Source organism: Oncorhynchus tshawytscha, linkage group LG12, assembly GCF_018296145.1.
Source record: "Oncorhynchus tshawytscha isolate Ot180627B linkage group LG12, Otsh_v2.0, whole genome shotgun sequence".
NCBI lineage: Eukaryota > Metazoa > Chordata > Actinopteri > Salmoniformes > Salmonidae > Oncorhynchus > Oncorhynchus tshawytscha.
This window is the reverse complement of record NC_056440.1, coordinates 10,742,830-10,769,404: the sequence shown is the minus strand read 5'-3', so window position 1 is coordinate 10,769,404 and position 26,575 is coordinate 10,742,830. Positions and strand designations below refer to the sequence as shown.

At 44.5% G+C, this 26,575-nt stretch overlaps 1 protein-coding gene across 3 annotated transcripts in view; it reads right to left on the bottom strand.

Annotated features, from left to right (window-relative positions):
- LOC112236532 (kremen protein 1) overlaps positions 1 to 26,575 on the bottom strand; it is a 118,314-nt gene that overhangs the window by 18,385 nt on the left and 73,354 nt on the right. For all 3 annotated transcript variants that reach the window (XM_024405124.2, XM_024405121.2, XM_024405122.2), the window contains exon 4: positions 3,669 to 3,793. In XM_024405124.2, the coding sequence (XP_024260892.1) occupies positions 3,669 to 3,793 (125 nt within the window). The remainder of the gene's footprint in view (positions 1 to 3,668; positions 3,794 to 26,575) is intronic.

Below are 26,575 nucleotides of genomic sequence, written 5' to 3'. Positions count from 1 at the left end.
TAGACAATAGAAGGCCAGTGTAACCATGGTCAGTAGACAATAGAAGGCCAGTGTAACCATGGTCAGTAGACAATAGAAGGCCAGTGTAACCATGGTCAGTAGACAATAGAAGGCCAGTGTAACCATGGTCAGTAGACAATAGAAGGCCAGTGTAACCATGGTCAGTAGACAATAGAAGGCCAGTGTAACCATGGTCAGTAGACAATAGAAGGCCAGTGTAGCCATGGTCAGTAGACAATAGAAGGCCAGTGTAACCATGGTCAGTAGACAATAGAAGGCCAGTGTAACCATGGTCAGTAGACAATAGACGGCCAGTGTAGCCATGGTCAGTAGACAATAGAAGGCCAGTGTAACCATGGTCAGTAGACAATAGACGGCCAGTGTAACCATGGTCAGTAGACAATAGAAGGCCAGTGTAACCATGGTCAGTAGACAATAGAAGGCCAGTGTAACCATGGTCAGTAGACAATAGAAGGCCAGTGTAACCATGGTCAGTAGACAATAGAAGGCCAGTGTAACCATGGTCAGTAGACAATAGAAGGCCAGTGTAACCAGTAACGTAGGCTGTTCGTGATAGGTGCAGCCAATCAGACTGCTCTGATGACAGAGTCTGCAGTAACGTAGGCTGTTAGTGATAGGTGCAGCCAATCAGACTGCTCTGATGACAGAGTCTGCAGTAACGTAGGCTGTTAGTGATAGGTGCAGCCAATCAGCCTGCTCTGATGACAGAGTCTGCAGTAACGTAGGCTGTTAGTGATAGGTGCAGGCCAATCAGACTGCTCTGATGACAGAGTCTGCAGTAACGTAGGAGGCATAACACAGAACCCAAAATGGCTGATCATGTGTGTCATCGTGCATAAATGTATGTTGTGCCCCCGCACCAAACTCGAGAGCTGGCCTGTAGACACACCACCTTCACGTTTGACCAGCTGGAGGACCTGTCCATCCGGCTGGACAACCTGCTGGCTACTCGTGGACGTTCAGATTGGGGTGTAGAGGTTCCATCCCCCCGCACCCCCTCTCCGATGCCCATGGAGCGGGGAGGGGCGGTGCGCAGGGAGACCGGAGGGGGTTCCCGCTCGTGCACCATCTGTGGCCGCAGAGGTCACACTGCCAGTCGGTGCCGGGTTGGTTCCTCTAAGAATCGAGGCAGCAGGCAGGACACTCTAGCGTCTCCCCAGGTGACCTTTCTCACCCAGAGTCCTCTGTTGCACAAATGTTTGTGTTTGTCACTTTTCCTGAGTTTTCCCCGCATTCCCAGCATAAAGCGCTCGTCGATTCAGGTGCGGCTGGGAATTTCATTAATAGAGAGTTAGCCCATAGTTTAGGGATCCCAATTGCTCCCGTGGATGTGCCTTTCCCCGTTCACACCTTAGATAGTCGACCATTAGGGTCAGGGATGATTAGGGAGGTCAACGCTCCTCTGGGCATGGTGACGCAGGGGGGTCACAAGGAGAGAATTAGTATTTTCCTCATTGACTCTCCTGCGTTTCCCGTGGTGCTGGGCCTGGGCCTGTTTCTTGGCAACAGAGGGCTCTCACGGGGTGGTCGCGAGAGTGCTCAGGTAGGTGTTTAGGGGTTTCCGTTGGTGCTACTACAGTGGAAAGTCCAGACCAGGTCTCCACCGTGCGCATTCTCCCTGAATAAGCCGATTTGGCGCTCGCCTTCTCCAAAAAGAAGGCGACTCAATTACCACCTCATCGACGGGGCGATTGTGCGATAGATCTCCTGGTAGACGCTGCACTTCCCAGGTGTCATGTGTATCCCCTCTCACAGGTGCAGGTGGAGCTGCGCATCAGGGGGGATACTGTCACGACTTCCGCCGAAGTTGGTCCTTCTCCTTGTTCGGGCGGTGTTCGGTCGACATCATCGACCTTCTAGCAATCGCTGATCCATTTTTCATTTTCCATTGGTTTTGTCTCGTCTTCCATCACACCTGGTTTCAATCCCATCCCAAATACACATGTTGTGTATTTAACCCTCTGTTTCCCCTCATGTGTTTGTCGGTGATTGTTTGTTGTATGTTTTGTGCAAGTCATGTTCTGGTGTGTGATGGGTTTTGTACCCTTCTATATTATTTTTGTATATATTGGTTTTCTGAGTTTTTTAGCATTTATTAAACTGCTCCGTTAATACCAAGTTCACTCTCCTGCGCCTGACTTCCCTTCCACCAGCATGCACCCATTACAAGTTAGTCAATAAATAAATGATTGAGACAATTGATGTATGGATGATTCATAGTGAAGACTGGGTTCGTGTAGATAATGGGTTCGTGCAGACAATCAACAATTTACGACGTTTGGAATGAGACTAACGTGAGGTAAAGAATAATTCATTCATTAGAACTAATTGAACAGATATTAAAATATTCCTCTAAGTTATATTAGGATAATTATAACTTTGTAATCTGAAGATTTTCCTTGGTGCCCCGACATCCTAGTTAATTACATTTACATGATTAGTTTAATCACGTAATAATAATTACAGAGAATTGATTTGAGAATTGATAAAATAACAGTCTTCAGTTTAATGATGCCAAAGACACGACAAATAATTGAATCATATAGATTTCTAAATTTATTTTCAACGCTCACCCACGCGACGCGAGTGGTGAAGCTATGGCAAAATTGATACTATGACATTTCATAACGTTTAAAACGATAACTAGAGAGAGACTGTCAACGAATACAGCAAAGAGATGCTGGTTTATGAGTGAGTTCATGTTTAAGTTCTTACTCAGCCCTGTCAACACTTTTATAAGCCATAAAATGCACGTTCTTCCTATTTCCACTCAGCGCAACAACAAGCAGTTCAGCAGTAATGAATGAATAGGAAAGTGTATCTATTGGCTTGCGTTGTTGTTATTAGTAGCAGCTTGGGTCTTTTTGAATATTGAGGAATATTTCACTTCCTCTGTTCATAAGAGTAACAACATGAATTTGTGCATGAGGCAGAAATAATGTGGTGCGACTCGAGTTTCGCCATCGGCTGGAAGACTGTGTCCCTTTCTGGTCAGTGTCAGTGGAGGAAAGGGAGAGCGGAGGGATGTTGAGAGACGGACCCTCAGTCTGCTGCTCTCTCTCTCCGCTGAGACTGACCCTCAGTCTGCTGCTCTCTCCCTCCGCTGAGACTGACCATCAGATGGAGGCACCATCAGCCCAGCAAAATTTTAAAAAGCTAATTATTTAAATGTCTGCTCACTCAGCTGTGCCTCACAAGTAATAAAACAATGAGTCTATTACCGGTGTGGTCATATAGCCTACCTCAAATTTTAAAATATAATATTTAAAAATGACCCAAACCACAATACATTGACAGATAAATTCAAGCTAAGCCAGTATGTGGTGATAATGTATTGGGCCTATAGGTTACTGAACAACTCTCATTGCTACAGTACTGTTTTTAATTGGTTAATGTTGCTTACATTTTTTAAGTCATGTTAATAAAAAAATCTGAGCGGTAGATCTCAGCATTTTGACTCAGAAAAGGTTGGTGACCACTGGTCTAGAAAATAAAAAAGACAGCATCCCCCCTGCCAATATGACCATTTGCCATCAGGAATGATCAATAAACCATGTTCAAATCTGATTTAAAACGAGTGCACTATGTAGGGCATAAAGGTGCCATTTGGGACGGCCGATACATCTCCATAGTGTCGTCTGTCTTACCATGTATCTCTGTTTACGGCAGAAGCTGATGCAGTTCTGGACGGTGAGTTTGTTAGAGGTCTGACTGCTCCCTGTCAGGGTGGGAGGGTCACCACTGTCCTTAAAACAGCCCAGGTTACCAGGCACTACAGGAAACAGAGAGGAGAGCAGGGGGTTTAAACTATGTAGTTCAGCATGACATATGTTTCTAAACTAACAATCACACGCTGCATTTGGCATTTACTACAAATCCCATGATGTGTCTGTGTCTCACAGAGATCATACACTTCATACACGCACACCAGCACAAAATTAACATCATCACACCGGAATTCTCTGGCCTCTATTTGAGATTTAGGAGGATGGGGGAGAGGGGGAGGAGGAGAAGGTTGAGAGGGGGTGAGAAGGATGAGGGTGAGGGCGAGAGAGGTAGGAGGAGAAGGATGGGGGTGAGGGGGAGAGAAGTAGGAGTAGAAGGATGGGGGACTGAGTTGCAGTGAGTGTGTGTTGGAATCTAGAGTATGTGCATTGTCTGGGCAAGCTAGTTTAGATCTAGCTGAGATATCTAGCTGAGATAGTGGGTAAAAGTCTACATGACAGAGCGGAGGAGGTCTCCTGAGGCTGAGGTCAAATAAGAGCTAAAGGTGATACACACAGCATCAGAATGGACACCTAGTAAAGTGATACACACAGCATCAGAATGGACACCTAGTAAAGTGATACACACAGCGTCAGAATGGACACCTAGTAAAGTGATACACACAGCGTCAGAATGGACACCTAGTAAAGTGATACACACAGCGTCAGAATGGACACCTAGTAAAGTGATACACACAGCGTCAGAATGGACACCTAGTAAAGTGATACACACAGCATCAGAATGGACACCTAGTAAAGTGATACACACAGCATCAGAATGGACACCTAGTAAAGTGATACACACAGCATCAGAATGGACACCTAGTAAAGTGATACACACAGCGTCAGAATGGACACCAAGTAAAGTGATACACACAGCATCAGAATGGACACCTAGTAAAGTGATACACACAGCATCAGAATGGACACCTAGTAAAGTGATACACACAGCATCAGAATGGACACCTAGTAAAGTGATACACACAGCGTCAGAATGGACACCTAGTAAAGTGATACACACAGCGTCAGAATGGACACCTAGTAAAGTGATACACACAGCGTCAGAATGGACACCTAGTAAAGTGATACACACAGCGTCAGAATGGACACCTAGTAAAGTGATACACACAGAATGGACACCTAGTAAAGTGATACACACAGCGTCAGAATGGACACCTAGTAAAGTGATACACACAGCATCAGAATGGACACCTAGTAAAGTGATACACACAGCGTCAGAATGGACACCTAGTAAAGTGATACACACAGCATCAGAATGGACACCTAGTAAAGTGATACACACAGCGTCAGAATGGACACCTAGTAAAGTGATACACACAGCATCAGAATGGACACCTAGTAAAGTGATACACACAGCGTCAGAATGGACACCTAGTAAAGTGATACACACAGCGTCAGAATGGACACCTAGTAAAGTGATACACACAGCGTCAGAATGGACACCTAGTAAAGTGATACACACAGCATCAGAATGGACACCTAGTAAAGTGATACACACAGCGTCAGAATGGACACCTAGTAAAGTGATACACACAGCATCAGAATGGACACCTAGTAAAGTGATACACACAGCGTCAGAATGGACACCTAGTAAAGTGATACACACAGCGTCAGAATGGACACCTAGTAAAGTGATACACACAGCATCAGAATGGACACCTAGTAAAGTGATACACACAGCGTCAGAATGGACACCTAGTAAAGTGATACACACAGCATCAGAATGGACACCTAGTAAAGTGATACACACAGCATCAGAATGGACACCTAGTAAAGTGATACATAGGCTACAGAATGCTTTGTTTTATTATGGTTCAAATTATAATACTTTAATCTAATTTCTATGTTCTAGGGGTGAAATATATTAGAGAGAACCTATACAATATCAAACTCATTTCTAACCCAAAGCTATTGTCTCAAATAAGAATTGTGTCATCCAACTGTAGGCCAGAACAAAGCCTATTATAGAGAGGGGGGGAGGGCAGAGAGAGGGGGCAGATTGGGAGACAGCAAAAGGAGAGAGACAGATAGATAGAGAGAGAGAGGGAGGGGGGCAGAGAGAGGGGGCAGATTGGGAGACAGCGAAAGAAGAGAGAGGGAGAGAGAGAGGGAGAGGGGGGCAGAGAGAGGGGGGCAGATTGGGAGACAGCGAAAGAAGAGAGAGGGAGAGAGAGAGAGAGAGAGAGAGAGAGACAGACAGACAGACAGACAGACAGACAGACAGACAGACAGACAGACAGACAGACAGAGCCGCCTAGTCTGTCTGTCTGTCTGTCTGTCTGTCTGTCTGTCTGTCTGTCTATCTGACTGTCAGGCCTAGTTTAAGAGACAACCCATTGATATGACAGTTTAAAAACAACCCGAGGTGCTAACCAAGCAAATTCTACAACAATATCTGCATTAGCTTAGCCTCCTAGCTAACCACAAACACCTGACTGCTGAATGAGACTTGTGTAAACCTTTAACTTTCCATTGAAATAGGAAAATCAAACATATAAACTTGTAGTGTTCACATGCAGTAATACTGTGAGAGTTTAATACATCTCTACAGTAACATGTTAGAGAGAGAATGACATCAAACTCTCTGACACACCGAGTTCTAGAGAGTTCAGAGAGTTCTAGAACAGATGCTTGAAGACATCTTGTTAGCACACGTTCACTGGTGCATGCTGGATGTTAAGACCTAAAACCTAGGGACTACAGCATGTGTTATTTTGAGAGAGAGAGAGAGAGAGAGAGAGAGAGATGCCTCAGATGGTGTTAGCGTAAGGATGAAAGACGAACAGGACAAGCTGCAAAAGGCCAGCATTGAGCGTTCACTAACCATGTTTACATCCCAAATGGCATATAGTGCACTACTTTAGACCAGAGCCCTATTCCCTATATAGTGCACTACTTTAGACCAGAGCCCTATTCCCTATATAGTGCACTACTTTAGACCAGAGCCCTATTCCCTATATAGTGCACTACTTTAGACCAGAGCCCTATTCCCTATATAGTGCACTACTTTAGAGCAGAGCCCTAGTCCCTATATAGTGCACTACTTTAGACCAGAGCCCTATTCCCTATATAGTGCACTACTTTAGACCAGAGCCCTATTCCCTATATAGTACACTACTTTAGACCAGAGCCCTATTCCCTATATAGTGCACTACTTTAGACCAGAGCCCTATTCCCTATATAGTGCACTACTTTAGACCAGAGCTCTATTCCCTACATAGTGCACTACTTTAGACCAGAGCCCTATTCCCTATATAGTGCACTACTTTAGACCAGAGCCCTATTCCCTATATAGTGCACTACTTTAGAGCAGAGCCCTATTCCCTATATAGTGCACTACTTTAGACCAGAGCCCTATTCCCTATATAGTGCACTACTTTAGACCAGAGCCCTATTCCCTATATAGTGCACTACTTTAGACCATAGCACTGGTTAAAAATGTTACACTATATAGGGAAAAGGGTGACATTAGGAACATGCCCCAAATGTCCTGGTCCAACACAGGGCAGTTCTCTCTCTACACCCCATGTCTCGCCCACGCTTTTAATATACTCTGCTTCACGGAAACATGGCTCTCTCGAGATATACTGTCTGACTCTGTAAAGCCAGTTGGGTTCTCAGTACATCGCACTGACAGGAACAAACATCTCTCCGGGAAGCAGAAGGGTGGAGGTATATGTTTTATGATTAATGACTTATGGTGTAACTGTGATAACATACAGGAACTCAAGTCCTTCTGTGCACCCGACCTACAATATCTCACAATTAAATGCAGACCGTACCATCTCCAGGGAGAATTGTTGTCTATAATAGCCACAGCGGTCTATATCCCCCCCAAATGGATACCATGACGGCCCTCAAAGAACTTCACTGGACTAGGCTGCATTTATTGTAGCTGAGGATTTTAACAAAGCAAATTGTAGGAAAAGGCTCCCGAAATTCTATTGATTGTTGTACTTGCCCTGCTAAAACTCTCGGCCATTGTTATACTACCTTCACGAAGCAATCAAGCTGGCTAAACGTCGCTATAAGGACAAAGTTGAGTCCCAGTTTAACGGTTCATACACGAGTCCTGAACTTCCTGACGGGTCAACCCCAGGTGGTGAAGGTTGGAACAACACCTCCTCTTCACTGATCCTCGACTCTGGGGCCCCACAAGGGTGCGTGCTCAGCCCCCTCCTGTACTCCCTGTTCACCCACAACCGCAATGCTCTCCAGAGGGTAGTGAGGTCTGCCCAACGCATTAACGGAGGCAAACTTCCTGCCCACCTGGACACCTACAGCACCCGATGCCATAGGAAGGCCAAAAAGCTCATCAAGGACATCGACCACCCAAGCCACTGCCAGCCAGCCCTCCTGTCTTCCTCTCCTCTATACATCACCAGCCCTCCTGTCTTCCTCTCCTCTCCTCTATACATCACCAGCCCTCCTGTCTTCCTCTCCTCTATAAATCACCAGCCCCTGTCTTCCTCTCCTCTCCTCTATAAATCACCAGCCCTCCTGTCTTCCTCTCCTCTATACATCACCAGCCCTCCTGTCTTCCTCTCCTCTATAAATCACCAGCCCTCCTGTCTTCCTCTCTTCTATAAATCACCAGCCCCCTGTCTTCCTCTCCTCTATACATCACCAGCCCTCCTGTCTTCCTTTCCTCTCCTCTATACATCACCAGCCCTCCTGTCTTCCTCTCCTCTATAAATCACCAGCCCTCCTGTCTTCCTCTCCTCTATAAATCACCAGCCCTCCTGTCTTCCTCTCCTCTATAAATCACCAGCCCCCTGTCTTCCTCTCCTCTATAAATCACCAGCCCTCCTGTCTTCCTCTTCTCTATAAATCACCAGCCCCCTGTCTTCCTCTCCTCTATAAATCACCAGCCCTCCTGTCTTCCTCTCCTCTATAAATCACCAGCCCCCTGTCTTCCTCTCCTCTATAAATCACCAGCCCCCTGTCTTCCTCTCCTCTATAAATCACCAGCCCTCCTGTCTTCCTCTCCTCTATAAATCACCAGCCCTCCTGTCTTCCTCTCCTCTATAAATCACCAGCCCTCCTGTCTTCCTCTCCTCTATAAATCACCAGCCCTCCTGTCTTCCTCTCCTCTATAAATCACCAGCCCTCCTGTCTTCCTCTCCTCTATAAATCACCAGCCCTCCTGTCTTCCTCTCCTCTATAAATCACCAGCCCCCTGTCTTCCTCTCCTCTATAAATCACCAGCCCTCCTGTCTTCCTCTCCTCTATAAATCACCAGCCCTCCTGTCTTCCTCTCCTCTATAAATCACCAGCCCCCTGTCTTCCTCTCCTCTATAAATCACCAGCCCTCCTGTCTTCCTCTTCTCTATAAATCACCAGCCCCCTGTCTTCCTCTCCTCTATAAATCACCAGCCCTCCTGTCTTCCTCTCCTCTATAAATCACCAGCCCCCTGTCTTCCTCTCCTCTATAAATCACCAGCCCTCCTGTCTTCCTCTCCTCTATACATCACCAGCCCTCCTGTCTTCCTCTCCTCTATAAATCACCAGCCCTCCTGTCTTCCTCTCCTCTATAAATCACCAGCCCTCCTGTCTTCCTCTCCTCTATAAATCACCAGCCCTCCTGTCTTCCTCTCCTCTATAAATCACCAGCCCTCCTGTCTTCCTCTCCTCTATAAATCACCAGCCCCCTGTCTTCCTCTCCTCTATAAATCACCAGCCCTCCTGTCTTCCTCTCCTCTATAAATCACCAGCCCTCCTGTCTTCCTCTCCTCTATAAATCACCAGCCCCCTGTCTTCCTCTCCTCTATAAATCACCAGCCCCCTGTCTTCCTCTCCTCTATAAATCACCAGCCCTCCTGTCTTCCTCTCCTCTATAAATCACCAGCCCCCTGTCTTTCTCTCCTCTATAAATCACCAGCCCCCTGTCTTCCTCTCCTCTATAAATCACCAGCCCTCCTGTCTTCCTCTCCTCTATACATCACCAGCCCTCCTGTCTTCCTCTCCTCTATAAATCACCAGCCCTCCTGTCTTCCTCTCCTCTATAAATCACCAGCCCTCCTGTCTTCCTCTCCTCTATAAATCACCAGCCCCGCTGTCTTCCTCTCCTCTATAAATCACCAGCACCCCTGTCTTCCTCTCCTCTATAAATCACCAGCCCTCCTGTCTTCCTCTCCTCTATAAATCACCAGCCCCCTGTCTTCTCTCCTCTCCTCTATAAATCACCAGCCCTCCTGTCTTCCTCTCCTCTATAAATCACCAGCCCTCCTGTCTTCCTCTCTATAAATCACCAGCCCCCTGTCTCCTCTCCTCTATAAATCAATCCTGTCTTCCTCTCCTCTATAAATCACCAGCCCTCCTGTCTTCCTCTCCTCTATAAATCACCAGCCCTCCTGTCTTCCTCTCCTCTATAAATCACCAGCCCTCCTGTCTTCCTCTCCTCTATAAATCACCAGCCCTCCTGTCTTCCTCTCCTCTATAAATCACCAGCCCTCCTGTCTTCCTCTCCTCTATAAATCACCAGCCCCCTGTCTTCCTCTCCTCTATAAATCACCAGCCCTCCTGTCTTCCTCTCCTCTATAAATCACCAGCCCTCCTGTCTTCCTCTCCTCTATAAATCACCAGCCCCCTGTCTTCTCCTCTCCTCTATAAATCACCAGCCCTCCTGTCTTCCTCTCCTCTATAAATCACCAGCCCTCCTGTCTTCCTCTCCTCTATAAATCACCAGCCCCCCTGTCTTCCTCTCCTCTATACATCACCAGCCCTCCTCTTCCTCTCCTCTATAAATCACCAGCCCTCCTGTCTTCCTCTCCTCTATAAATCACCAGCCCTCCTGTCTTCCTCTCCTCTATAAATCACCAGCCCTCCTGTCTTCCTCTCCTCTATAAATCACCAGCCCTCCTGTCTTCCTCTCCTCTATAAATCACCAGCCCCCTGTCTTTCTCTCCTCTATAAATCACCAGCCCTCCTGTCTTCCTTTCCTTTTTTAAATCCCTTCTTTCTATTTTTACAGCCACGTTAAACACCCTCTCGGTTTTATGAGCAGATTAATACCTCTGTCTGGCTCATTTAGCGCAGCACAGACAGACACAGACACACACACACACACAGCAAGAAGCAGCACGGCAGACTGGAAGAATTTGGAGAGAGATTAAGTGGCGAGTTAAAGACAACATGACTGTAATCGTGATATTTGTAGTTTTGACTAGAAACTTTCCAGAGAAAGGCAGGCAGAGGTTGGGGCATAAGGTTATTAGCCTAGTATTCTTCCACTCACACTAACATGACATGATGCATTGCAATGCAGACAAAGCAACAACAACTGACACAACGATTGAGTTCCGGGGTGTCTGTCTGTCTGTCTGTCTGTCTGTCTGTCTGTCTGTCTGTCTGTCTGTCTGTCTGTCTGTCTGCCTGTCTGTAGCAGGGTAAGACACACCTCTGGAGAAGGGACAGACAATAAACTTAAAGCAGGCCTAAATACACACAGGGACCGGCAAGATTTATCAACATGATTTACATCAAGCAGACGATCTTATCCAAAGCGACTTACAGGAGCAATTATCAGCATTATCTCTCTCTCACTCTCCCCCCCCACATTCCACGCCCATAACACACTGCCATGAGTATTTATACATGAGAAAGAGAGCAAAAGAGAGAGAGAAAGACATTTGTAAATTGCTCCTGAGTGACGCAGTGGTCTAAGACACTGCATCTCAGTGCAAGAGTGCAATCCCTGGTTCAAATCCAGGCTGCATCACATCTGGCCGTGATTGGGAGGCCCATAGGGCGGTGCACAATTGGCCCAGCGTTGTCCGGGTTTGGCCGGGTTTGGCAGGGGTAGGCCGTCATTGTAAATACGAATCTGTTCTTATTAACTGACTTGCCTAGTTAAATAAAGGTAAATAAAACTTGCTTTGTTAACATATGTTTCCCATGCCAATAAAACTTGCTTTGTTAACATATGTTTCCCCATGCCAATAAAACTTGCTTTGTTAACATGTGTTTCCCATGCCAATATAACTTGCTTTGTTAACATAACATATGTTTCCCATGCCAATAAAACTTGCTTTGTTAACATAACATATGTTTCCCATGCCAATAAAACTTGCTTTGTTAACATATGTTTCCCATGCCAATAAAACTTGCTTTGTTAACATATGTTTCCCCATGCCAATAAAACTTGCTTTGTTAACATATGTTTCCCATGCCAATAAAACTTGCTTTGTTAACATAACATATGTTTCCCCATGCCAATAAAACTTGCTTTGTTAACATAACATATGTTTCCCCATGCCAATAAAACTTGCTTTGTTAACATATGTTTCCCCATGCCAATAAAACTTGCTTTGTTAACATATGTTTCCCCATGCCAATAAAACTTGCTTTGTTAACATATGTTTCCCATGCCAATAAAACCATTGAATTGAATTGAGCGGGAGAGATGAAGCAAAATGAATTTAATTTAGAGCGAGAGAGAGAGAGAGAGGTTTCACTGTAATAGTGAAGGTGTAAACTTGACAGTAGAAAACCTAAACAGTATATTTGACCTCTCAGCTTCCCTATCAAATCAAAACATTTCAAGAAGACGACCTAAGAAAATGAACAACGACAAATGGGTTGATGAAGAACACAAAAACCTAATAAATACAAAAATCTGATAAACCACTTCTCTAATCTTTTTGGCTCTATAACAAAGAATAAACAGTAAATACATGATCAATTACACATCTTAGAATCAGCTATTAAAGATGACAAGAACCCACTGGATTCTCCAATTACTTTGAATGAACTACAGAATAAAATACAAACACTCAAACCCAAAAAAGGCCTGTGTGGTTGATGGTATCCTAAATGAAATTATAAAATGTACAGACCACAAATTCCAATTTGCTATAAATCAAATCAAATACTCAAACTATTTAACTAACCCTCAGCTCTGGCACCAAAGACATATCACCCCAAATCAGAAAAGTGGAGACAAATTTGACCCCAATAACTACCAGGGGATATGCATCAACAACCTTGGGAAAATTATCATTAACAGCAGACTCGTACATTTCCTCAGTGAAAACAATGTACTGAGCAAATTTCAAATGGCCTTCTTACCAAATTACAGTGCGAAAGACCACGTCGTCACCCTGCACACCCTAATTGACAAACAAATAAAGCAAACCAAAGCCAAAGTTTTCTCATGCTTTGTTGATTTAAATTTTTTTTACTCAATTTGGCATAAGGATCTGCTATACAAATTGATGGAAAGTGGTGTTGGGGGAAAAACATACAACATTCTAAAATCCATTTACACATACAACAAGTGTGCAGTTAAAATTGGAAAAAAACACAAAACGTATTTTTCCACAGGACCGTGGGATGAGACAGGGATTCAGCTTAAGCCCCACCCTCTTCAACATAAATATCAACGAATTGGCAAGGGTACTAGAACAGTCTGCAGCATCCGGCCATCTGAAGTCAAATGTCTGCTGTTTGCTGATGATCTGGTGCTTCTGTCACAAACCAAGGAGGGCCTACAGCAGCACCTAGATATTCTGCACGGATTCTGTCGGACCTGGGCCCTGACAGAAAATCTCATTAAGACAAAAATAATGGTGTTCCAAAAAAGGTCCAGTTGCCATGACCACAAATACAAATTCTATCTAGACACCGTTGCCGTAGAGCACACAAAAAACGATACATACCTTGGCCTAAACATCAGCACCACAGGTGACCACAGGCAACCAGGTAACCACAGGCAACCAGTGAAGAACAAACACCATTGTAAATACAACCTACATTTATGTTTATTTATTTACCCTTTTGTACTTTAACTATTTGCACATCGTTACAACACTGTGTATATACATTTGGAATGTCTTTATTCTTATGGAACTGTTGTGAGTGTAATGTTAAGTTTGGTTATTATCTATTTAATTTGCTTTGGGAATGTAAACATATGTTTCCTCTGCCAATAAAACCCCTTAAATTGAAAATGAATTGATAAATACAGTGGGGAGAGCAAGTATTTGATACACTGCCGATTTTGCAGGTTTTCCTACTTACAAAGCATGTAGAGGTCTGTAATTTTTATCATTGGGAACACTTCAACTGTGAGAGACAGAATCTAAAACAAAAATCCAGAAAATCACATTGTATGATTTTTAAGTAATTAATTAGCATTTTATTGCATGACATTGGCGAATCTTAAAACAATTCCACATGTTAGCTTAGTAGATAATGCGATCTAAGGGCTTAGACCCACAGGGGCCACTGAGTTGCCCAGGTCTCAGCCCCACAATGTTGAGGAGCCAGAACAATGGTCCCTGTGCTCTCCTGGGCATGTAATGCCTGGTCAGTTACTCACCACTGAGAGGAGATAAGCTGATAGGGCTTCACGACTCCTGAACTGTTTAACTCTCCTGCTCCCCTAGGTACAGATCTAGGATCAGCTTCCCCTCACCCAATCCTAACCTTAAGCATTAGTGTTGGGAAACTGACCCCAGATCAGAATCTAGGGGCAACTTCACCCTACACCAAGGTGGAGCAAGATGGCAACCTTTTTTGTTCACCTACCTTAGTTGTGCACTGATTATAAGTCGCTCTGGTTAAGAGCTAATGACTAAAATGTATGATAACATTGGACCCTGACTGGACCACATGACCTGACCATGAGGTACAGTACTCCAGGTCCATATTACAAGAAACCAACAGATCATATAACATCTCATAACCTTTTCCTTTTTGCCTAATAAAACTGGATATACAGCGTAATAATAAATCAGACAACAACGTCATAAACACGTCAGACCGATTAGAAGTATTTTGATCAGTGAATAAGTGATCACACATTCAAGCTTCACTCTGTCTTCTCCAATCCATCACTGCTAACTCTTCAGGCTTCACTCTGTCTTCTCCAATCCATCACTGCTAATTCTTCAGGCTTCACTCTGTCTTCTCCAATCCATCACTGCTAATTCTTCAGGCTTCACTCTGTCTTCTCCAATCCATCACTGCTAATTCTTCAAGCTTCACTCTGTCTTCTCCAATCCATCACTGCTAACTCTTCAGGCTTCACTCTGTCTTCTCCAATCCATCACTGCTAATTCTTCAGGCTTCACTCTGTCCTTCCCAATCAATCACTGCTAATTCTTCAGCCTTCACTCTGTCCTTCCCAATCAATCACTGCTAATTCTTCAGGCTTCACTCTGTCCTTCCCAATCAATCACTGCTAATTCTTCAGGCTTCACTCTGTCTTCTCCAATCCATCACTGCTAATTCTTCAGGCTTCACTCTGTCTTCTCCAATCCATCACTGCTAATTCTTCAGGCTTCACTCTGTCTTCTCCAATCCATCACTGCTAATTATTCAAGCTTCACTCTGTCCTTCCCAATCAATCACTGCTAATTATTCAGGCTTCACTCTGTCTTCTCCAATCCATCACTGCTAATTCTTCAGGCTTCACTCTGTCCTTCCCAATCAATCACTGCTAATTCTTCAGGCTTCACTCTGTCCTTCCCAATCCATCACTGCTAACTCTTCAGGCTTCACTCTGTCCTTCCCAATCAATCAATGCTAACTCTTCAGGCTTCACTCTGTCTTCTCCAATCCATCACTGCTAACTCTTCAGGCTTCACTCTGTCCTTCCCAATCAATCACTGCTAACTCTTCAGGCTTCACTCTGTCTTCTCCAATCCATCACTGCTAACTCTTCAGGCTTCACTCTGTCTTCTCCAATCCATCACTGCTAATTCTTCAAGCTTCACTCTGTCTTCTCCAATCCATCACTGCTAATTCTTCAAGCTTCACTCTGTCTTCTCCAATCCATCACTGCTAATTCTTCAGGCTTCACTCTGTCTTCTCCAATCCATCACTGCTAATTCTTCAGGCTTCACTCTGTCTTCTCCAATCCATCACTGCTAATTATTCAAGCTTCACTCTGTCCTTCCCAATCAATCACTGCTAATTCTTCAGGCTTCACTCTGTCTTCTCCAATCCACCACTGCTAATTCTTCAAGCTTCACTCTGTCTTCTCCAATCAATGCTAACTCTTCAGTGGCTGTCTTTACTTTGAATGTCAATGCACAGAGAAACCATTTTGCATTAGGAAAAGCTGCTATGGTTGATGAATGTCTTTGTGTAGACCTGAAACGTCATTGTACATTCTTTACTTGATTTATAGTAAACATTATTTTTAAAATGGAGAGAGTGAGTGTCACTCCTCACCTAATGCAAATTTCAGGTGCAAGTGGAATTTGATTTTTTATTTATTTTACCCCCGTTTTTGTGATATCCAATTGTGATCTTGTCTCATTGTTGCAACTCCCTAACGGGCTCACTAGAGGCAAAATCATGCATCCTCCAAAACATGACCAACCAAACCGCGCTTCTTAACACCTGCCCGCTTAACCCAGAAGCTAACTGCACCGATTTGTCAGGGGAAACACCATTCAAATGAGAACTGAAGTCAACCTGCAGGCGCCCGTCCTGCCACAAGGGCACAATGAGTCAAGTAAAGCCCCTAACGATGCTGGGACAATTGTGAGCTGCCCTATGGGACTCCTGGTCACGGCCAGTTGTGACACAGCCTGGGTCTGTAGTGACGCCTCAAGCACTACAATGCAGTGCCTTAGACTGTTGCGCCACTCGGGATGCCCCAAACAGGCTTTTTTAAGTTTTAATCAATCACAAATAACAGGTAGGCAGGTAGTCCTTGAGGGACTACCTGCCTTGAAAATATTTTTCTTTAATAGCCATTTAGCAGAGTCTTATCCAGAGAGGCTTAGAGGAGCAAGTAAGGGTTAATCTCAAGGGCACATCGACAGATTCTTCACATAGTCAGCTCTTCTAAACAGTGACCTTTTTGTTACTTGCCCAACGCTCTTAACCACCTGACGCCCCTCTGCTTGATGAAGGTCTCTATATAGACAGAAACGTTGCCGTTATGTTTTACAACTTGATTTATAACAACATACAGGAACTCAAGTCCTTCTGTTCACCTGACTTAGAATTCCTCACAATCAAATGTCGACCGCATTATCTACCAAGAGAATTCTCTTCGGTTATAATCACAGCCGTATATATTCATCCCCAAGCAGACACATCGATGGCCCTGAACAAACTTTATTTGACTCTATGTAAACTGGAAACCACATATCCTGAGGCTGCAAGACTCCCTAAATTCTATCAGCATATCGATTGCACAACCAGGGCTGGTAAATTGTTATTCCTGGATCATTGTTATTCTAACTTCCGCGATGCATATAAGGCCCCCCCCGCCCTCCTTTCGGGAAAAGCTGACCACGATTCCATTTTGTTGCTTCTAGCCTACAGACAAAGACTAAAACAAGAAGCTCCCGCGCTCAGGTCTGTTCAATGCTGGTCCAACCAATCTGATTCCACGCTTCAAGACTGCTTCGATCACGTGGACTGGGATATGTTCCGCATTGCGTCCAACAACAACATTAACGAATACGCTGATTCGGTGAGAGAGTTCATTAGAAAGTGCATTGATGATGTATTACCCACAGCAACATTCCCAAACCAGAAACTGTGGATTGATGGCAGCATTCGCGCGAAACTGAAACGGCGAACCACTGCTTTTAACTATTCCCTCCGCAAGGCAATCAAACAAAGCTAAGCGTCAGTATAGAGACAAAGTACAGTCGCAATTCAACGGCTCAGACACAAGAGGTATGTGGCAGGGTCTACAGTCTCTACAGTCAATCACGGATTACAAAAAGAAAACCAGCCCCGTCGCGGACCAGGATGTCTTGCTCCCAGACAGACTAAATACATGTTTTGCCCACTTTGAGGACAATACAGTGCCACTGACACAGCCCACTACCAAAACCTGCAGACTCTCCTTCACTGCAGCCAACGTGAGTAAAACATTTAAATGTGTTAACCCTCACAGGGCTGCAGGCCCAGACGGCATCCCCAGCCACTGCCTCAGAGCATGCGCAGACCAGCTGGCTGGTGTGTTTACGGACATATTCCATCCTTATCCCAGTCTGCTGTTCCCACATGCTTCAAGAGGGCCACCATTGTTCCTGTTCCCAGGAAAGCTAAGGTAACTGAGCTAAATGACTACAGCCCCGTAGCACTCACTTCCATCATCATGAAGTGCTTTGAGAGACTAGTCAAGGACCATATCACCTCCACACTACCTGACACCCTAAACCCACTCCAATTTGCTTACCGCCCCAATAGGTCCACAGACGACGCAATCTCAACCACACTGTACACTGCCCTAACCCACCTGGACAAGAGGAATACCTATGTGAGAATGCTGTTCATCGAATACAGCTCAGCATTTAACACCATAATATGCTCCAAACTCGTCATCAAGCTCGAGACCCTGGGTACTGGACTTTCTGACCGGCCGCCCCAGGTGGTGAGGGTAGGTAACAAAATCTCCATCCCGCTGATCCTCAGCACTGGGGCCCCACAAGGGTGCGTTCTGAGCCCTCTCCTGTACTCCCGGTTCACCCACGACTGCGTGGCCATGCACGCATCCAACTCAATCATCAAGTTTGCGGACGACACTACAGTGGTAGGCTTGATTACCAACAACGACGAGACGGACTACAGGGAGGAGGTGAGGGCCCTCGGAGTGTGGTGTCAGGAAAATAACCTCACACTCAACGTCAACAAAACAAATGAGATGATCATGGACTTCGGGAAACAGCAGAGGGAGCACCCCCCTATCCACATCGACGGGACAGTAGTGGAGAGGGTAGTAGGTTTTAAGTTCCTCGGCGTACACATCACAGACAAACTGAATTGGTCCACCCACACAGACAGCGTGGTGAAGAAGGCGCAGCAGCGCCACTTCAACCTCAGGAGGCTGAAGAAATTCAACTTGTCACCAAAAGCACTCACAAACTTCTACAGATGCACAATCGAGAGCATCCTGTCGGGCTGTATCACCGCCTGGTACGGCAACTGCTCCGCCCACAACCGTAAGGCTCTCCAGAGGGTAGTGAGGTCTGCACAACGCATCACCGGGGGCAAACTACCTGCCCTCCAGGACACCTACACCACCAGATGTCACAGGAAGGCCATAAAGATCATCAAGGACAACATCCACCCGAGCCACTGCCTGTTCACCCCGCTATCATCCAGAAGGCGAGGTCAGTACAGGTGCATCAAAGCAGGGACCGAGAGACTGAAAAACAGCTTCTATCTCAAGGCCATCAGACTGTTAAACAGCCACCACTAACATTGAGTGGCTGCTGCCAACATACTGACTCAACTCCAGCCACCATAATAATGGAAATTGATGGAAATTGATGTAAAAAAATGTATCACTAGCCACTTTAAACAATGCCACTTAATATAATGTTTACATACCCTACATTACTCATCACTATATGTATATACTGTACTCTATATCATCTACTGCATCTTTATGTAATACATGTATCACTAGCCACTTTAAACTATGCCACTTTGTTTACATACCCTACATTACTCATCTACTGCATCTTGCCTATGCCATTCTGTACCATCACTCATTCATATATCTTTATATACATATTCTTTATCCCTTTACACTTGTGTGTATAAGGTAGTAGTTGTGTAATTGTTAGTTTTTATTTTACTAGGCAAGTCAGTTAAGAACAAATTCTTATTTTCAATGACGGCCTAGGAACAGTGGGTTAACTGCCTGTTCAGGGGCAGAATGACAGATTTGTACCTTGTCAGCTCGGGGATTCAAACTTGCAACCTTTCGATTACTAGTCCAACGCTCTAACCACTAAGGCTACCCTGCCGCCCCAGGCTAAATTACTTGTTGGTTATTGCGACATTGTCGGAACTAGAAGCACAAGCATTTCGCTACTCTCGCATTAACATCTGCTAACCATGTGTATGTGACAAATACAATTTGATTTGATTTGATTTAATAAACTGGATTATTTTAATGGAGCGAGAATGTTGCACCTCTCCTTCCCATGTTCCGGTGCAACAGACAGCTTTCCCTTGAGGCTTTATCCCTGTCCTACCCTATCAATCAAAACAACACCCTTGCGACTACCTGGCTTTGATAGAGAACCAAAAATGTATATATTAGCATCAGTAGAGGCTGCTGAGGGGAGGACCGCTCATAACAACGGAGCGAGTGTGTGTGTGTTTCTGTGTGTGTTTCTGTATGTGTGTGTGTGTGTGTGTCAGAGAAGTCTCCAGGACTGCAGTGTGTGTGTGTCAAATCAAATCGTATTTGTCACAGGTTTATGCTAACAGTGAAATACTTACTTATGGGTCCTTTTCGACCAATGCAGAGTTCAAGATAAAAATGTAATATAAAAATAGTGACACAAGGAATAATGAAAAACAATGATGAGTAAAAATAACATGGCTATATACGGGGAGTACCAGTCAGGGCCTAAAATTAACACCTGCCAAATGCTGGTCGATTTTTGCATTGGCCGGTAAGATCTATTTCACCAGCCACGTTGGCAAGGGGGTCAAGGTTCGACAGTGTGAGCATTTTGCTCACATTTCTGAATAAAAAGTATCACATTTATAGTAAAATAAATGCTACAGTAGCTGTTGTCATTTTTTTCTGCCGTTGTGTGTCATAGCTGGTAAATGAATCGCACAAAGTCAAAGAACTACGAATCCTATATAGCACCTCGTGCTGCAACACTGCCTGGCTGGGGAATGTATGCACGAGAAGAGCTGAGTGAAAGTTAGAATTTTATAAGTGCTGCCTACAGGCATAAGAGGTGGCCTTGTTTACGTTTCAGGTAATGGAGACTTTGTCCTTGTTTTTGTTTATATTGTTTTGTCCATAAGCTAGGTTGTTTTTCTATATTTGAGTTTCAACTGCCAGAGAAGAGAAGAGAACGCTTCTACTGGTCAGACTCAATCTCACAGGCACAAACATGACTAGATTCACATTACCACGGTAACTTCCCGCCCCTTAAAGAGGCAGGTGAATTTTTTTTTCTCATCTGTAATATTTTGGTTGAAAGACTCAGGTCACAAAAATTATGTTTAAAAAAAAGTAACCATTATTTAATAACTAGGCAAGTCAGTTAAAAACAAATTATTATGTACAATGACGGCTACCCCGGCCAAACCCGGACATTGCTGGGCCAATTGTATGCCGCCCAATCACAGATGTGATGCAGCCTGGATTTGGACCGGGGATGGCAGTGCCTTAGATCGCTGCGCCACTCGGGAGCCCTGAAACAATATACCACATTACTAAAACACCGAACAGAAATGTAAACGCAACATGTAAAGTGCTGGTTCCATGTTTCATGAGTTGAAATAAAAGATCCCAGAAATGTTCCTTACGCACAAAAACTTTAATTCTCTCAAATGTTGTGCACAAATGTGTTTACATCCCTGTTAATGAGAACTTCTGCTCTGCCAAGATATTCCATCAACCTGACAGGTGTGGCATATCAAGAAGCTGATTAAACAGCATGGTCATTACACAGGTGCACCGTGTGCTGGGGACAATAAAAGACCACTCTAAAATGGGCAGTTTTGTCACACAACACAATGCCACAGACGTCTCAAGGGTGCATACAATTGACATGTTGACTGCCGGAATGTCCACCAGAGCTGTTGCCAAAGAATTGAATGTTAATTTTGGCAGTATGTCCAACCGGCCTCACAACCGCAGACTATGTGTATGACGTCGTGTTGGCGAGCGGTTTGCTGAGGTCAACGTTTTGAACAGAGTGCCACATGGTGCCGGTGGGGTTATGGTATGGGCAGGCACAAGCTACGGACAATTAACACAATTGCATTTTATCAATGGCAGTTTGAATGCACAGAGATACCATGACGAGATCCTGAGGCCCATTGTTATGCCATTCATCTGCCGCCATCACCTCATGTTTCAGCATGATAATGCACTGCCTCATGTCACAAGGATCTGTACACAATTCCCGGAAGCTGAAAATGTCCCAGTTCTTCTATGGCCTGCATACTCACCAGACATGTCACCCATTGAGCATGTTTGGGATGCTCTGGATTGATGAGTACGACAGCGTGTTCCAGTTCCCGCCAATATCCAGCAACTTCACACAGCCATTGAAGAGGAGTGGAACAACATTCCACAAGCCAAATCAACAGCCCGATCAACTCTTTGCGAAGGACATGTGTCAGGTTGCATGAGGCAAAGGTGGTCACACCAGATACTGACTGGTTTTAGGATCCATGCACATAACTTTTTTTTAAGGTATCTGTGACCAACAGGTGCATATCTGTATTCCCAGTCATGTGCAATCCAAGATTATGAATTTATTTAAATTGACTGGCTTCCTTATATGAACAAGCTATTCATCAATCTTGTTTAGTAGTCTTATGGCTTGGGGATAGAAGCTGGTCCTGTTGGTTCCAGTCTTGCCACGCGGTAGCAGAGAGAACAGTCTATGGCTTGGGGATAGAAGCTGGTCCTGTTGGTTCCAGTCTTGCCATGCGGTAGCAGAGAGAACAGTCTATGGCTTGGGTGGCTAGAGTCATTAGAACATTTTTGGGGCCTTTTCTCTGACCCCGCCTGGTATAGAGGTCCTGGATGGCAGGGAGCTTGGCCCTACTGATATGCTGGGCCGTACCCACCACCCACTGTAGCGCCTTGCGGTCAGGTGCCTTGCAGTTGCCGAACAAACCAGTGATGAAACCGGTCAAGATTCTCTCAATGGTGCAGCTTTAGAACTTTCGAACTTTTCAGCCTCCTGAGGGGGAAAGGCGGCGTTGTGCCTTCTTCAGAACTGTGTGGGTGTGTGTGTTGACCATGTTAATTCCTTAGTGATGTGGACACCGAGGAACTTGAAGCTCTCGACCCAGTCCACTACAGCCCCGTCGATGTGGATGAGGGCGAGCTAGACCCTCCGTTTCCTGTAGTCCACAATCAGCTCCTTTGTCTTGCTGACGTTGAGATGGCCCCATGGCCCCTATACTACACAGCGAGGACAAGGAAATCATTTGCTGTTTGGAGTAATTGTATTAAAAACAAGTGAAATCACAAAAAAAAGATGTCTGGACCATTCTATAACATTACATTTACATAACAAAATAGAGACTCTGTTGAACAAAATAAAACTTCTCCTTTAAGCTGGATAAAAGTGTCTGCTAAATGACATTTTTGTTGTTGTTGTTTTAAAAGGGTGTGCCCGCTGCCTCACCAGGATGACGTGATGACCCTGGATGACAGGGCACAGCGTTGAAACTGACCTGACCAACCCTGGTGGGTACAGGCAGAGCCTCAGTGAACGGCCACAATGCCACACGAAACAGAAAAAACAACATGCAGACCAACCAAAACAGACAAAAACACAGACAAAACAGACAGACAGACAGGCAGACAAACAGGCAGACAGGAGGGTAGACAGGAAGGCAGACAGGGAGACAGGCAGGGAGGCAGACAGACAGGCAGCCAAGTAAACAGGAGGGTAGACAGGGAGGCAGACAGGGAGACAGACAGGCATATGCCTCGCTCTTCATCTGTCTTCATTGTAGATGCCTCGCTCTGAGCTCTTTTCTTCTCTCAATTTCCCCTCTATTCAGAAATACAGTGTGTCTATCTCTATCTATAATGCCAATGCAGAAATAGAGCTGCATTCGATATGGGCGAAGCTCACAGCAAACAGGAGAAGTTGGACACACACACACGGCACAAGGATAGGTTACTGGGCAGGCGGGCTGCACCGATCCAGACTGGAAGACAGCAGACAAAAACAGGCAGGCAGGCAAGCAGGCAGGCAGGAAGAAAGAAAGAAAGAAAGAAAGAAAGAAAGAAAGAAAGAAAGAAAGAAAGAAAGAAAGAAAGAAAGAAAGAAAGAAAGAAAGAAAGAAAGAAAGAAAGAAAGAAAGAAAGAAAGAAAGAAAGAAAGAAAGAAAGAAAGAAAGAAAGAAAGAAAGGAAGGAAGGAAGGAAGGAAGAAGAAAGAAAGGAAGAAAGGAAGGCAGGAAGGAAAGAAGGAAGAAAGGAAGAAAGGAAGGAAGGAAGGAAGGAAGGCAGGAAGGAAGAAAGGAAGAAAGAAAGGAAGAAAGAAAGAAAGAAAGAAAGAAAGAAAGGAAGGAAGGAAGGAAGGAAGGAAGGAAGGAAGGAAGGAAGGAAGGAAGGGGGGAGCAGGCCTATGGTGGCAGTATCCCATCTGCCTGCAACAAAGGCTGGCCTCAATTCACATGAGATAAGGAATCAGCTTAGTGCTTACTCCAGCCAGGGGAATGGGTAGATAGATGGGTGGGTCTGCCTGCCCCCCTCTGACACAACCAGCCAGGGGAATGGATGGATGGGTGGGTGGGTCGGCCTTACCCACTCTGACACAAAGGTGGGGATGTGTCTGGTCGAGACATTCATGGATAACTAGACACTTGTGTGAAATAGGTCAGTCGAAAGAGAGAGAGCGAGAGAGAGAGAGCGAGAGAGAGAGTGAGAGAGCGAGAGAGAGCGAGAGAGAGCGAGAGAGAGCGAGAGCGAGAGCGAGAGCGAGAGAGAGACACAAACCAAAGCTGTCGTTTCAGCAGGCCACGCATTGTTGGATAAGTTAATGGGTCCTTTAGCCCTTTGGCCTCCAGAGTGAGAAGTTTGAGGAGTGGGCTTGAGTCATTTAGCTTCAGTAACACAGAGGAGTAGGAACCCCATACAGCCTCCAGGGCTCGTATTCAAAAAGCGTCTGAGAATAGGAGTGCTGGTTAAGGATCAGTTAAGACATTAGACTACAATAAATAAGTGTATATGGACAGGAGGTACCTGATCTTGTTTTCATACACACCTGGTTTCCATTTCCCTCATTAAGTGTTGTGTATTTAACCCTCTTTTACCCCCATGTCTTTGTGTGGAAATGTTTGTAAGTGCTTGTGCACATGTTACTGGTGGGCGTCGGGTTTTTCTACCCATATTCTGTTGTATTTTTATGCCGTTGGTTTTTGGATTAAACTGCTCCGGCTACTACCTAGTTCTGCTCTCCTGCATCTGACTTCCTTGCCACCAGTTTACACCAGAACATCTAGATGAAATTAATAGTCATTCACAACATTAACAATGTCTACACTGTATTACTGATCAATTTGATGTTATTTTAATGGGCAAAAAATGAGCTTTTCTCTCAAAAACAAGGACATTTCTAAGTGACCCCAAACATTTGAACGGTATTGTATGTAAAAATTCCCTGTCTTAGGTCATTTAGGATCACCACTTTATTTTAAGAATGTGAAATGTCAGAATAATAGAGGAGAGAATTATTTATTTTAGCTTTTATTTCTTTCATCACATTCCAAGTGGGTCAGAAGTTTACATACACTGAATTAGTATTTGGTAGCATTGCCTTTAAATTGTTTAACTTGGGTCAAACGTTTCGGGTAGCCTTCCACAAGCTTTTCACAATAAGTTGGGTGAATTTTGGCCCATTTTGGCCCATTCCTCCTGGCAGAGCTGGTGTAACTGAGTCAGGTTTGTAGGCCTCCTTGCTAGCACACGCTTTTTCAGTTTTGCCCACAAGTTTTCAAAAGCTTTTTCAATAGCAAATCTCTAATACCTTGACTTCGTTGTCCTTAAGCCATTTTGCCACAACTTTGGAAGTATGCTTGGGGTCATTGTCCATTTGGAAGACCCATTTGCTACCAAGCTTTAACTTCCTGACTGATGTCTTAAGTTGTTGCTTCAATATATCCACATAATTTTCTCTCCTCATGATGCCATCTATTTTGTGAAGTTTATCAGTCACTCCTGCAGCAAAGCACCCCCACAACATGATGCTGCCACCCCAATCTTCATAGTTGGGATGGTGTTCTTTGGCTTTGCCTCCTTTTCCCTCCAAACATAACGATGGTCATTATGGCCAAACAGTTCTATTTTTGTTTCATCAGACCAGAGGACATTTCTCCAAAAAGTACGATCTTTGTCCCCATGTGCAGTTGCAAACCTTAGTCTGGCTTTCTATGGCGGTTTTGGAGCAGCGGCTTCTTCCTTGCTGAGCGGCCTTTCAGGTTATGTCGATATAGGACTCGTTTTACTGTGGATATAGACACTTTTGTACCTGTTTCCTCCAGCATCTTCACAAGGTCCTTTGCTGTTGTTCTGGGATTGATTTGCACTTTTTGCACCAAAGTACGTTCATCTCTAGGAGACAGAACGCTTCTCATTCCTGAGCGGTATGATGACTGTGTGGTCCCATGGTGTTTATACTTGTGTACTATTGTTTGTACAGATGAACGTGGTATCTTTGGGCATTTGGAAATTGCTCCCAAGGATGAACCAGACTTGTGGAGGTCTACATGTTTTTTTCTTGGCTGATTTCTTTAGATTTTCCCATGATGTCAAGCAAAGAGGCACTGAGTTTGAAGGTAGGCCTTGAAATACATCCACAGGTACACCTCCAATTGACTCAGAGGATGTCAATTAGCCTAACAGAAGCTTCTAAAGCCATGACATAATTTTCTGGAATTTTCCAAGCTGTTTAAAGGCACAGTCAACTTACTGTATGTAAACTTCTGATCCACTGGAATTGTGATACAAGTGAATTATAAGTGAAATAATCTGTCTGCAAACAACTTTTGGAAAAATTACTTGTGTCATGCACAAAGTAGATGTCCTAACCGACTTGCCAAAACTGTAGTTTGTTAACAAGACATTTGTGGAGTGTTTGAAAAACGAGTTTTAATGACTCCAATCTAAGTGTTTGTAAACTTACGACTTCAACTGTATATACACTACCGGTCAAAAGTTTTTGAACACCTCCTCATTCAAGGATTTCTCTTTATTTCTTACAATTTTATACATTGTAGAATAATAGTGAACACATCAAAACTATGAAATAACACATATGGAATAATTTAGTAACCAAAAAA